Source organism: Quercus robur, chromosome 2 (genome assembly GCF_932294415.1).
Source record: "Quercus robur chromosome 2, dhQueRobu3.1, whole genome shotgun sequence".
Taxonomy (NCBI): Eukaryota; Viridiplantae; Streptophyta; class Magnoliopsida; order Fagales; family Fagaceae; genus Quercus; species Quercus robur.
Window position 1 is genome coordinate 18596222 of NC_065535.1, and position 12750 is coordinate 18608971.

Genomic DNA, 12750 nt, shown 5'->3' on the forward strand with positions numbered 1-12750 from the left:
GGAGGAGAATCAAAGTCTGATGGAGTGACAGATACAGAGTCTTCTTCATCATCAATAGCAACATTGTCATGAGGAGAGGAAGATTCAGCTTTAGTAGAATAGAAAGGAGTGCTAACTTGTGAGTTTCCACTGGAAACTCCTTTTAGCTTTAAACCTGTGGGTTTTTCAAGACCTTTTTGCAAAAAATCATTGAGATCTTGATCTCTTTTTGAAATATTTTTAGATCCAGCAAAGGAATGTCTTCCTTCGTTGATCCTTAATGGTTGGTTATTTTGAAAACTTATTTTAACAGTACCATCAAGATATTGTTGAATACGAGTAAGATCAAGTTCATCAAAAACAGGTTTAACAAGAGGAGATTCTTGTTCCAACAACCATTCAGTGGGAAGTTTAAGGTCTTGCCATTGAATCATTTTTGGAACTTGAATTTTGGCATCAGGAGTTGAACATTGAATTAACATAGTTTTACCAAAAGGTTCTCTGTGATTTATAGCACCAAGATTTAATTGAGTACCCAACAATCTGTAATAAATGCGGTAAATCAAAGCAAAAGGCTTACTACCTTCTTCCATGATATAACTAGATGAAGCAATGTTTAAAGTTAAGGCTTTAACAATATTAGGATCATCCAAGGCAAGAGTAAGATCAAGATAACAGTTAAAATAAACAGGACCATCATACAAAGAAGCAGTAATCATACCAAGAATGCTATCTTTAAAAATTTTAAATCTAGCATCACGTAAACACATGAGAACAGAAGCATTAATACCCTTTTGAGTGAGTGGTTTAATAGCAACTTGAACCATACCAATATGCAAATAGCTGAGATTTTTAGCAATGAACTCATTAATATTTCTTTTAGAAAACAAGCAACATTTTTCACAAACTCTGGAAATAGAAAATGTTTGTTCAACAGTTCTCACTTTGTAAATGGGATAGAAAGTAGTTTCAACAAAACTAGTCTTATAAACAGATTTAATATCAACTTTAAGAATATTCCATTTCCGGAAATCAGGGATCTCATGTTCTTCAACAGTGTGACCTTCTTCATTTACGATAGCAGGAGGACAACCAGTCCTGGATCTCCATAACTTATCCATACTATCCTAGGTTCAACACTTAATTATCATGTTTTTCTCACAACCGTTGCATTTCGTAACACATACCCTAACCAACCTTATACCTCTCATGCCCTACACGCCCTCTCTTGGCTAAAATGGGCCTTACAGTTTGGTTCTAGGAATTCACTTTACGACTAGGGTGGCGCCAACGACGGTAAGAAGGGAACACAACAACAGAGTACCAAAGGTTCGGGTAGACACGGACAAGAAACAAAGACACAACAACACTATCACCGGCCAGAAAAGAGTGGCTCTGATACCATAAAGGGGGAAGGGGATGCACAGTAGAAGGGAAGAGACAGAAGCACAGTAATATTATAAAGAAAGTAATGTACGTAACTTGAAAATAAATAACTTGAAAGTAAGAACAATTATAAGGCGGTAGAACAAGCCAAGTATATATATATATATATATATATATATATATAAGTAAATAAAGGGAAACGATAAGTGCATAATATATCCCCTTAACACCATAAAAAAACCTCTCTTTTTCTCATTAGGGACGGGTTCAAAGGGTCTTGAATCGGTGAGGTTTCACGTTGTTAGGAAAAAAGACCCTATGTTTTCCTTCTTCCTTACAACCTCAATTTTAACCCCTTTTTCCATAAGTGGAACTCAACTCCATATATATATATATTTTTTTAATCAAAGTTAATCTGTGTAAAGGAAATAAAAAAGTTATATTGGAAATTGAGTTCTATTATTATTATTTTTTTTCTTTCGAGGAATCTAATCTAATAACATATCATATGAAAGTTCAAAAACGTGTACAAAAACACTGTTGAACGTTTAGACCCCCAAAAACCAATTTAATCAACACACGCAATATGTTAAACAACTAGTGTGCGGAAACTTAACATATGCTATAACATGGAATTGATTAAACAACTATCTAAGCCACAACAAAATAAACCACAGCAGATAATGTAAAGGCAGAGATAGAGAGGAAGGAAGATGCAAACACAGCGATAACACCAGATATGTTATCGAAGAGGAAACCGAAGACCTCGGCGAAAAACCTCTCCGCCGCCCTCCAAGCGGTAATCAATCCACTAGAAAATACAGTTGGGATACAAGGACAGCAATAGACCCTCCAAGCCTAATCTACCCAATGCACCTAAGCCCTCCAAGCTTCTTGCTCCAACGAGGTTGCGCCGAACCTTTTTCTTTTCTATCTTTCCGGATTCCGCTACTACACCGTAGCATCAACCAATGAATATTGGCTCCTTCCTAACTGCTTCCCAGAACTCCAAACGTCTGTCTCACAGGGATGATAATGGTGAGAACCAGGTTTGGTATAAAGGCCTCTCAAGGATTTGACAATGGAGAGGAAGAGAGTGAGGGATTTTGATGAGACTCTAAGGTAGAGATTGTGGGTGAAACAATCTGGTTTTTCTTTAGGGTTTCTCTCTCAAAATTCTCTCTGGAAGCTCTCTTTCAATCGTGGGTTAAAAGGGTATTTATACTGAAGTGAAGAGGAATGCGAAACGTCAGGTTTTTCCAAAACAGGGGTGGCTCGCGGCTTGACCTCGCGACTTGACTGAGTCGCGAGTTCCAGTCGTGAGTTAACCGTATGGCCAGTTGTCCTGTTTTGTCCTGTAGTGCTCCAGCTAGCATGACTGTTCATCTTCCAGCATGCTTGGCACGTGTGCATCTTCTGGCGGGTTGAAGCCGCGAGTCCAGCCGCAAGTCCCAGCCGCGACACTCTGTTTTCTTGCACACTCTTGAGCAATCTTCACACTATCTCACTCACTACCCTTACAACAATCCCACCTAAATACAGGGTTACTAAATGCTGAATTACAAGCAACTTTGGCACGGAATAAAGCCAATTAGATGGTTGAATAAATTCAACCTTACATCATATCATGTACTTTTTTTTAGAATCAATATCTTATCATGTGTAAGATAGCTCATTCACTTAGATTAGGACTTTCAGGTAACAATTAGTAAATTAATTAATTAATTAATTAAAATATAGGTAAAAAAAAGTTTCCAGAATAAAATTTTCAATATTGGATTAAAGTTAACTCAACTAATAATATATTTTGTTCTCGAGTAGAGGTTTAATTACCGAATCATACCTACATCCACAAGAAACCATTATTTTTTTTTTGTTTTGGCCATATAGTAATGAATAGTAGTCATAGAGTTGACATTATAACTTAAAATTTTATTTTATTTATCCAAAATAAAAACAAAATCCATGAACAAACTCTAGCTTGTTTATAAATTTGTGTATGTGTGATGCCTTTAGTCCTCCACTAGTACTATACAAGAAATACTATCCCTAAATAAAAAGTACCATATGGATAACTATATCATTTTTTACAAGACAAAAATTTATTTTAACACTTTTCTAAAGCTATTTCTTGGGTTCTTGGACATCTCACTTGAAATGGATTTGGGTGACCAACTTGCTCATTATCTTCTGCCGATAGAAATGTCTGACCATGTGGATTAGGAATGAAATATTCTCTAGAAGGTGTTCTTGAATCTTCTAAGAAGGTAAATTTGGGTTCTGTGTGGACTGAACAACTTATTGGACTTGTTAGGCAGCAAGTGTTTGGTGAGGCATCACATGTGCCTATACCTTGAACATTGTCAATGTCACCACTATCTTTCAATGGTTTATTCCTAAAAGTATGCGAGCTAAGGTCTTTGTTGTCAAAGATTCTTAATGCATGACAAATTCTTTTCCATATTGAGTTTTTTGAATCAAAATTGATCCAGATTTGCCGCCTCTCCTTGTAAAGGAACGTGGAGAAGGAGATGATGAGAGCGAATAAGGAAGCAATGCCTGCGATGAGGAATAGGCCCCAAAAGCTATCTAGGCTAAGACAACTAGAAGAAACCTGGGTATTGGAGCTTAGACAATTACTTTGGTCCCCAAACCATGCCTTTTCAATTTCTTTCATTTTCTCTCCTTCAGTCACATTTAATATTGCCCGAGAAACATCAGATACTAAAGGGGACCCTTTTGTGAAGACCTACAAGACATTAAAATAAAAGAAATCTACATAAAAAACTACAAACTAACATAAACACAAACACATACACATAAGAGAGAGAGAGAGAGAGAGAGAGAGAGAGAGAGAGAGAGAGAGCGAGCTTACAAAACCCAACCCATCTATTTTATATATGGATTGAACCATGGTGTACTTGGAGCAATATTGCGATAGTAAAACATTCATACAAGGGATGTCATCAAAAGCAGCAGCTATACCTCCATTTGCACTTCCTTTTGATAAAAGTTCATCACATTCTTCTATAGATTTATATGTCCTTAGCTTAGCTGGGTCAAAATTCATTTCTTCTAGAATTCCCAAAACATAAGAACCTTCTTGGTAGCCCACATATTCCCCATTCTTAATAAGTTGGTCAACATCAGTAACAGTTGGTTGCAACTGTTGGACGGTTAAGAGTGATGTCAAACTCGCCGTGTAATTTTGAGTGAGAATGAGCACCACAAAAACCCATATGATGACCACAAACCTTGCTAAATTGCTTAATAGGGTCTCCTCTGCAAATTAAATTCAAATGGGCTTTAGAAAATTAAATAGTTACATCATAAATGTCAAGTTAATACGATATTTGAGATACCATCTAGGTATACTATTAGTCTATTACTTGTTTTAACGCATGATAATGTTGAATTCAAGGAATCTTAGGCTATAATATTAGAAAATGTCATAAGAAATTTTCGTATTATAGACTAGTAAGCAAGTTGTCAACTAGTTTATCATCACTTGATTATTTTTGAAGGATGAAAATTCTAAGTTTCTAAAGTTGTTATAAGCCTCCAAGTAGTGCACAAGTTGTTATAGATTGTGCATTTTGCATATGCCTTCTATAGAGTATTTGAATCATTCATTTCTATGTTAATAAATGAGAAAATGATGAAAGGAACTTACCCTGTGCAAAAACCATGGTTGAGAAGGGGTACCATAAGCTTGTTCCAATCTCATGTGATGGAGGCCCACGAAAATCTTCATTTATTCGATGTTCAAGAACCCATACCACAAAGCCAATGAAGACAAAGAAAATCCCACTTGTTATCCAAAGGTCCCAAGTTAATGGCTTCAAGAACACCCATGCATTATTCCTGTCATTGTCTTTGATTGGCACTACCATTGTTACTCCAGATTCCGTGTATGGTAATGTGAAGTCAATATAGTTAGTCCTATTTGCAATGATAGTTGTATCTGCAGCCAGAGCATTGAAGTTCTGTCAAAGTAAAATATTTACTTCCATCAATTCTAGTACTATATGTGAGCCCTTGTTTAGATCGATATATAACAAAATCTAGAAAGAAAATGTAAACTAAGAAATATAAAGGTTCAAAATGTAATCTTAGTTATTAAAAATAGTAAGCTAAGGATTTTTACTAACCCCAAGATATACTTGGTACACCATATCATTATATGTACCAGCGCTTTCACCATTTGGTTTTGCAAAAGGAATGAACTCATAGTCAACATTATATGGTAATGCTTTCATTACAACCTCGAAGATGTCTATGCTATACCCTTTGACGTTTGTTGTGTTAGTGCTAGCATCATGTTCCACCTGAACAAATTCAAAAAAACCATCCTTCACTGGAACTCCTACTCTCAACTTCTTCCCATTTGTTGGAATCTCCCAACCTTTGGGGACAGAGCTTGAATCACCTGGCCATATAACTGGTCCTAGGTTTCTTCTTAAAATGGAATACATGCTTGTGTTTGTAGAATTGAATTCCCTTACGAGTCCATTTTTTGGAGTCCAAAATGCAACCCCTCTTTGTCCATTACCATTCACATTAATTATCTGAAAAGTTGATGATTGTAGTTGCCCATTTTGGAGATTAAAATCTCCAGCAAGGCCAACAAATCTTGTGTTCGATAATGCTTGGTGAAGTTTTGGACCATTTAGAGAGACCCCCAAGGTTGCAAGATCAGTTAAGTTGCTTGAACCAGTTGTACTTTCAAAGCCAAAATTTGTAGTCCCAGCCTTCTCAACTGCCCTGGCTAGCGCTAAAGCAGCATCATATGCCCATAGTCCCTTAACATTCAATTCAACATCCAAAATGTTTGGATTGTCTTGATGGAATTTTGTTTTCCATCGAAGTGTAAAATTTTCAAGCTCAATTGTTTTTGGAATATAAGTCTTTACACCCAACACCCCTTGCATTGAATCATGTATTGAAGATTCTATTGAGCGAATGGAATTGGTCATCCCATTAGTCATGATCCAAACATAACCTTCACTCATCATTCCAATCTCTTTTGCCTTGGTGAAAAGCTGAGAACCAACATCGCTTGGCATGTGCACAATGAAGACTCTAGTTTGCATTGTCATCAACTTATAAAGTTCTTGACCAATTTGGTCATCTGAGGCCAATGGAGGAATGACACTTCGATAAGGGACACGGGCATCAACTTCTTGCAAGGCATCAATCAAGAAGGGTATCATACCTTGTCCATACTCATTATCAATGTAAATTGGCACAACTTCTCTCCATCCAAAGGCTTGAACAATTGCACTTATAGCTTTCACTTGAAAGGAGCTATTTTGAGTGACTTGAAAAAAATATGGACTTTGAAGTGAAGTAAGAGAAGGGCTTGTTGCTGACAATGCTATAATGGGTACTTGGGCTTTCTTCCCAAGATTGATGATAAACTTGGCTTGCATAGAACTTTCTGGCCCTATGATGGCTTGCACTTCGACATTTTTTATCAGGTCTACACCTGTTGTTGAAAAAAGAAGAAGAGAGAAAGTAAATGCCCAGTCAAACTCTAACTAATGCAAAGTCTTAGAAACAAATGAGAAATAAATGAAAATTTTGGTAATCATCCATTTTTGCATAGTTAACGAAGAAGACTATGACCCACCCTACCCCACTTTGCCCAATGCGGATTTTATTTAATATATGTTTAAATTATTTTTATGAAGTATATTTTTAAATTATTTTTATGAAATATATGTTTAACTTATTTATACATGTGATTTTTATGCATATATGAGTATGTATCTAATTACATCACTACATATGGGCAATTTCTCCAAGTTAGCATAAACGGTGTTAATCTCCTTTTTTTCGCTAACAAAGTTTTTGTCTAAAAAACAAAAACCCAATCAGCCATTGTTGTCTCTCTCAAACCTCAACTTCCATAGGTCCACTCTTCCTCCTCCTTTCCTTACAACCACTCTAAGCTCTACCTCGCTACCAACAACATCCTTTACCTCGCCAAATATTTCTACAGCATCCCTTTGAAGAACAAATCCTAAAATTTCCAACACCTAAAAAATCCAATCCATAAGGAAAAAAATAAATAAATAAAAATAATAAAAATAAAAATAATAAATAAGAAGAAGCAAAACCTATAGATAAATCAATCCATTGACAATCCAACCCATAAAAAGCGAAACCTATAAGTGAGAGATTTTGACAAAGTTAGAGGAGGAGAAGAGGAGTTGGTGAGCAATGAAGGAGAGAGATTAGTCCATGCTAGTGGTGGGTCAGTGATGCCTCCGCCATGGGAGGACAAAAGAATGAGAGGAGGTTCATCGAAAACATCTTCTTCAACTCTAGCGTTGGTGACTCGACATGGTGGATGGTAACCTCAAGATCTTGTATTGCTTGGGAACTCGTCAGCAAGGAAGATGATGTCGGCAGTGGTATGGAAGAGCTTGCAAAGGAGGTGGTGATGGAAGGAGAAGGAGGATGAGGATTAATTGACACATGTAGTGATGTAATTGGGGAATCTAAAGAACCACACCCAAGGAATTATACTTAAATTTTGCCCTATAATATTATACATGTTCTATTAATATTCTCAAAACACTTGTCTTTACTTCTTTCTATGTACTCTCATAGTAATCATTTTCATGTATTTTTCATCTTTATCTTATCAATGTCTAAATCGTCTCATTAGAATTAATAAAACATTTTCAATCTGCCCCAAAACTAACTTGCCTCACTACTCCTCGCATGGGTTCGGGCCCCAAAAAGAAGATGGGATGGAGATGGGGCAACCATGATCCCACCCTATCTCGCCTCATTACCATTCCTAGGACTATAGAGGTCTTGGTAACCAATTGAAAAGTTTAACTATTAATTTAATGGAATAATATATGAAGCTAGTTAGAAACATTCGTAAAAATACCGAAAATTTCACATCCTAAAGCATATAATTTATTGTTAAGAAGAAAGTAAAGCGCTGACAACAATAGTCGGTACTCACCAGGAGTACAACCAACAAATGAGGTTGGAGCATATGGTCCAATAAAAGTTTGAATGTGTTAGGTAAGGGTGTACTTTCGACCCATCAACTAGATCAATATGCTGACATCTTGGGATGGTTTTGCAAAGGTTGATGGGTTAGGTTTTTAAACTTTCATTTAGCTTTTAGATTACTTTTTTTATGTAGAGCTTTTTAAAACGCTACATTTTCAATTACAAGTATTCTTTAGCCCACTTTTAGCAAATATAAATTGGCAAAAAGCTAAATACGTAGATGCCAAGTAGGGTGGTTGAAATTAAACTAATTTTTTTATTAGATTTGACAAAATGACTCCTAACTCAACAATCTGATCCCTACATTACATGATTGGTTGGTTTTTAGAACTACCATGAATTTGGTTGAATTAAAGATTTTCCAACTTGTGGAGGTCCAGTTGTGTTGAAAAATACTCCAAACCCATCCCAACCAAAGCCACACATGCTTAATCATAGGAAATTGTCCGTAGCTGCCCGTAACAAAAGAATTGAAGTTGAAAAAGAAAAAGTAAGATATTTTGGTGGTGGAGTCTAGCTTAATGATTAGAATAAGAGAAGTTCTACATCAATAACACTTTCATAATAAATCTTAGGTAGTAGGTTGTGATTAGTTCTTATGCTCTGCAGCCAACGTCCACATCAACCCACTCTATCGACACTAACCCAATGGTTTAGCCCTTTCTATTTTTTTGGCGGCTCCACTCACCTATTAGTTATTCAATGACTTAGTAAGTCAATTTAATCTAACTTCTAGGTCACCTCCCTTCATGACCCGACCACAAAACTGCAATTCATTTGATCTCATATACTAAATGAGTTATATTAGATTACACAACGTGGTGGTTGTCTCTAATACCAAATACTAAGAACTCATGGGTAGACTCACTCTTGAAAACCAACTTGCAAGAGGGGTGTCCAAGAACTTATATACATATTGTTAAGCTTACACTTGATCCATGTGATACACTAGGATAACTTTAAGTTATGTTACAGCATTAAATATTTTTTTATTGAAAGCAAATTTTAACTAATCCACTATTAAATAAGATCTTCTTATACTCCACATGTTTGCAAATTTCTAGATAATATGAGATCAATAACTATGTCATTGGTAAAATATATAATTTTCAATTTTTTTTTTATTTTAAAATTGTACTTGGAAGTTGGGTTTATAGATCAAATAGTAAATAGCATCCAATTGGCACGAAACTTTGCACGTTAAGAATATAGAGAATATATAATTTAATGGTGAGATATATAAATTATTAATCCAATCAAAAGCTATTAAATAGTATAACATATCTTTGAATTATACCAAATACAACTTAAACTCAACCCATATATATGTGTTGCTGCAAAAGTTCTATAAATATTAGTTGTGGGTGTCGCGAGATGGAGTTCAAACAAGGGATGGTGGATACAGTTGAGTGATGGCTGGAGTTGGGGTTGGTAATGACAAAATATCTTGACACCCTGGCCATAATAAAAGATCATCACGGATCACTACATGTGACTGCAAAAAATAGTGGTGGATCTATGAATAGAGTACGACTTTGAAATTTTTTTATAAGTATATAATATATATTATTTGAAAGTTTTGGTTCAAAAAATTTACCCCATAAAATTAAAAATCAGTTTCTCCTAAACCTAAAAGTGGCTACCTAGCTCAAATCTGTAGCCTATGACCCCTTTCAAAACGAAATCAATAAAAAGAAATTATTTTTTATTAACAAACCAAAAACAAATCCTTTACTAAAGAAAAACGGTTCTTTGCTAGAAAAAAATGCAAATAATTAAATATCATAACTATGTGTTCTGCACGACATTTTGGTGGTTGGATGAATCAAAATTAAAAGTTTGGACATTTATTTGCATCCTACCATGTTGTCTAGCAATATTTATAGAATTATTTGGTGCTTTTTTTTTCCCCTTTTTTTTGATTGATATTTTACACAAAAAAAATTTATCTTTAAACTAATTTGGAAGGATATTTCTCCAACCCAATATGTGATAGTTGAAAAGACTATTCACCTATACTTCTAGTCACATAATTTTTTTTAATAAATCATGAGATTTGTTTAAATAAAATATATGGATGGTCTTATAAATGGTCACACAGTAGGTTAGGGAAAATTCCTCTAAACTTGTTTAAAGGAAAACTTTTACTTGTGATATGAGTATATGAGATTTTACCATATTATTAATAATTAAAATGAATAGTGAAACTCAAAATGACAGCTACCTCTATCTTAAAATCCCTTACACGAATAGTGAAACTCAAAAACGTTTACTTCAAGCCATTAAATAAGAATAGTTCAAAAACATTTTTACTCTCCCCAACTTTAGTATCTCTATCATTGTGGTCTATCAGTTTTAGAACTTGTAGTTAACATCCTAAAGTTTTAAATTGTTGTTAATGTCATGGAGCCCGTCAACCTAGTTTAATTAATTGGTTATCATTAACTATCCTATACATCAATTTAATAGAATTTGCAGTTTAGCTAGGAGGGTAATTACAATTTATTATTTATTTATATTTCGATAGTCACAAAATGGAAGTTTCGGACCCATGTTATTTAGGTTGGAAATACCATAAGATGCTAACGATTGAATTACAAAGTTCTTGACAAATTTAATAAAGCAAAATGACAGCTATATCAATCCCATAATGTTTAATAATCAATGAACAAGTGCATGCTTATAAAAATAAATAAATTAACAAGTGCATGTTCAGACTTAAAATATTAATAATTAATTAAAAAAAAAAAGATGCCGTACGTTCTTCATAGATTCTAATTTTCTAATTTCGGTCTAACCTCATCTTTGGCTTCCAAAAGCCTCTACCTATGGTGAATTGAACCATCATCTACGAAACACTAGATACTACATAGAATAACAAAAGGAATTATTAATTCAAATTTTTTTGTAATGTCTTTCGTTTAGTACTAGTGGTGTGAAAGTTTAACAAAGTACATCATATTATTAATCATTTAATCCCACCATTGCTGCAACTACGAAGGGTTCCAATCTAGTAGGAAGAAAATACTGCAGAGAGTTATTAAAAAAATAAAAACCGAAAGGTATCTAACACGAGACCTTACCTACAGTCTTCAGATGACGATGAATAAGAGGGAGAGGGAGATTTACCTGCAGCAGCTGCTTCAACAACATCACTTTTGGAGTCTCTGAAGCTAAGAAATAGCCTAGTTTTGTAGTAACTATTGTAGGCGTAGAAGTCTGCAAGGGCCATGTTGATGCAACTCAGACCCATCTTCCCAGTCCATGTATCGAAGTCAAGAATCACACCCACGTTAACTGAGATTGTCGTGTTTTGTGCTTTGGCCAAGAAATTACTTTTAGAAAGAATAATGAAGCAGAACAGAAATGAAAAAGCAATTCTGGTAGGGATCTTCATGATTATGTTTTGAATATCTTGTAAAATTCATCATCTTATTACTCTTATTTATAGGACAATGTCATCAGGTATAGTTAAACGTAGGACAAACCAAATAAATTATATATCTTTGAAAAGTAAAACACCAACTAATAAATTATGGATTGTGTTTATTTTACACTGATTGTCAAGTCATGGTTTCAGAGTTTTATGGACAGTGTGTAAAACTATGTAAAACAATTTATGTGCAACAAGTATTACCATGACCATATGTAACCAAACTTTAGGAACCATAGTGTTTCTTAGGTGTGATCTGTTCTGTTTCAAGTTCAAGACAAGTCAGAATTCAAGCATAAAAAAAAATCCATTTAACTCGATCCATCGAGATTCATGCAAAAACAAATTTTCAATTATGTTTCTTCGGCCGCATGCACTACGGTTTTGTCATTTTCAAGCTAAGATATAAAAGCAAACTTAGGACATGTTTTTCAAGACTGTTGGAGAGCGGTGGTTTGTACACAAGCATAGAAATTCTTCCAAGCTCTCTTGAAACATCAACCGGAAATCCAGGTTCAATTATAAAGATTTAAAGTGATTAAGACAATGTTCCAATAATACGTTAAGTGAATAAATGTAACTGGAGCTATTTCCGTAACTAAGAAATAGATTTTGAACTATTTTTTTTGTGACGGGTAATACTTCAGTTCAAACCTCACATACACTAAAATCAAAGTGTTTTGGCCTAATAATAGAAAATTATTATTACAAAATGGATGTCATAAATTAAAATTTTATTATTATTTTTTAAAATAAATAACAATCGCCAAGTGGCAGCCAAAGCTGATCCCATGGGCCATGGGATGGCATGGAATATTTGTTAGCTCATGTGTCCTGCTCCTCATTAAAGTATTGGGACGTACCTGTTGAGCAATCTGCAAAATTATAACTTATAAGCTCCCTTCATCTTCTGA

General features: G+C 34.7%; 1 protein-coding gene across 1 annotated transcript; it reads right to left on the reverse strand.

Moving 5' to 3' along the window:
• Nucleotides 1–3472: 3472 nt before the first annotated feature.
• Nucleotides 3473–11800, reverse strand: LOC126695796 (glutamate receptor 2.8-like). Its single transcript, XM_050392611.1, has 5 exons — nucleotides 11533–11800; nucleotides 5517–6853; nucleotides 5039–5351; nucleotides 4241–4647; nucleotides 3473–4114 (listed from the first exon to the last, which is right to left on the reverse strand). Exons 1-5 carry the CDS (start codon nucleotides 11798–11800, stop codon nucleotides 3473–3475), a joined length of 2967 nt encoding a protein of 988 aa, XP_050248568.1.
• Nucleotides 11801–12750: the final 950 nt, after the last annotated feature.

Coding starts and splice junctions, on each gene's coding strand:
- LOC126695796 (XM_050392611.1), bottom strand. CDS start 11,800: ATGAAGATCCCTACCAGAATTGCTTTTTCATTTCTGTTCTGCTTCATT. Junction 4,648..5,038: donor AACCATGGTTTTTGCACAGG/GTAAGTTCCTTT, acceptor TTTAATTTGCAG/AGGAGACCCTATTAAGCAAT. Junction 4,115..4,240: donor AAATAGATGGGTTGGGTTTT/GTAAGCTCGCTC, acceptor AATGTCTTGTAG/GTCTTCACAAAAGGGTCCCC.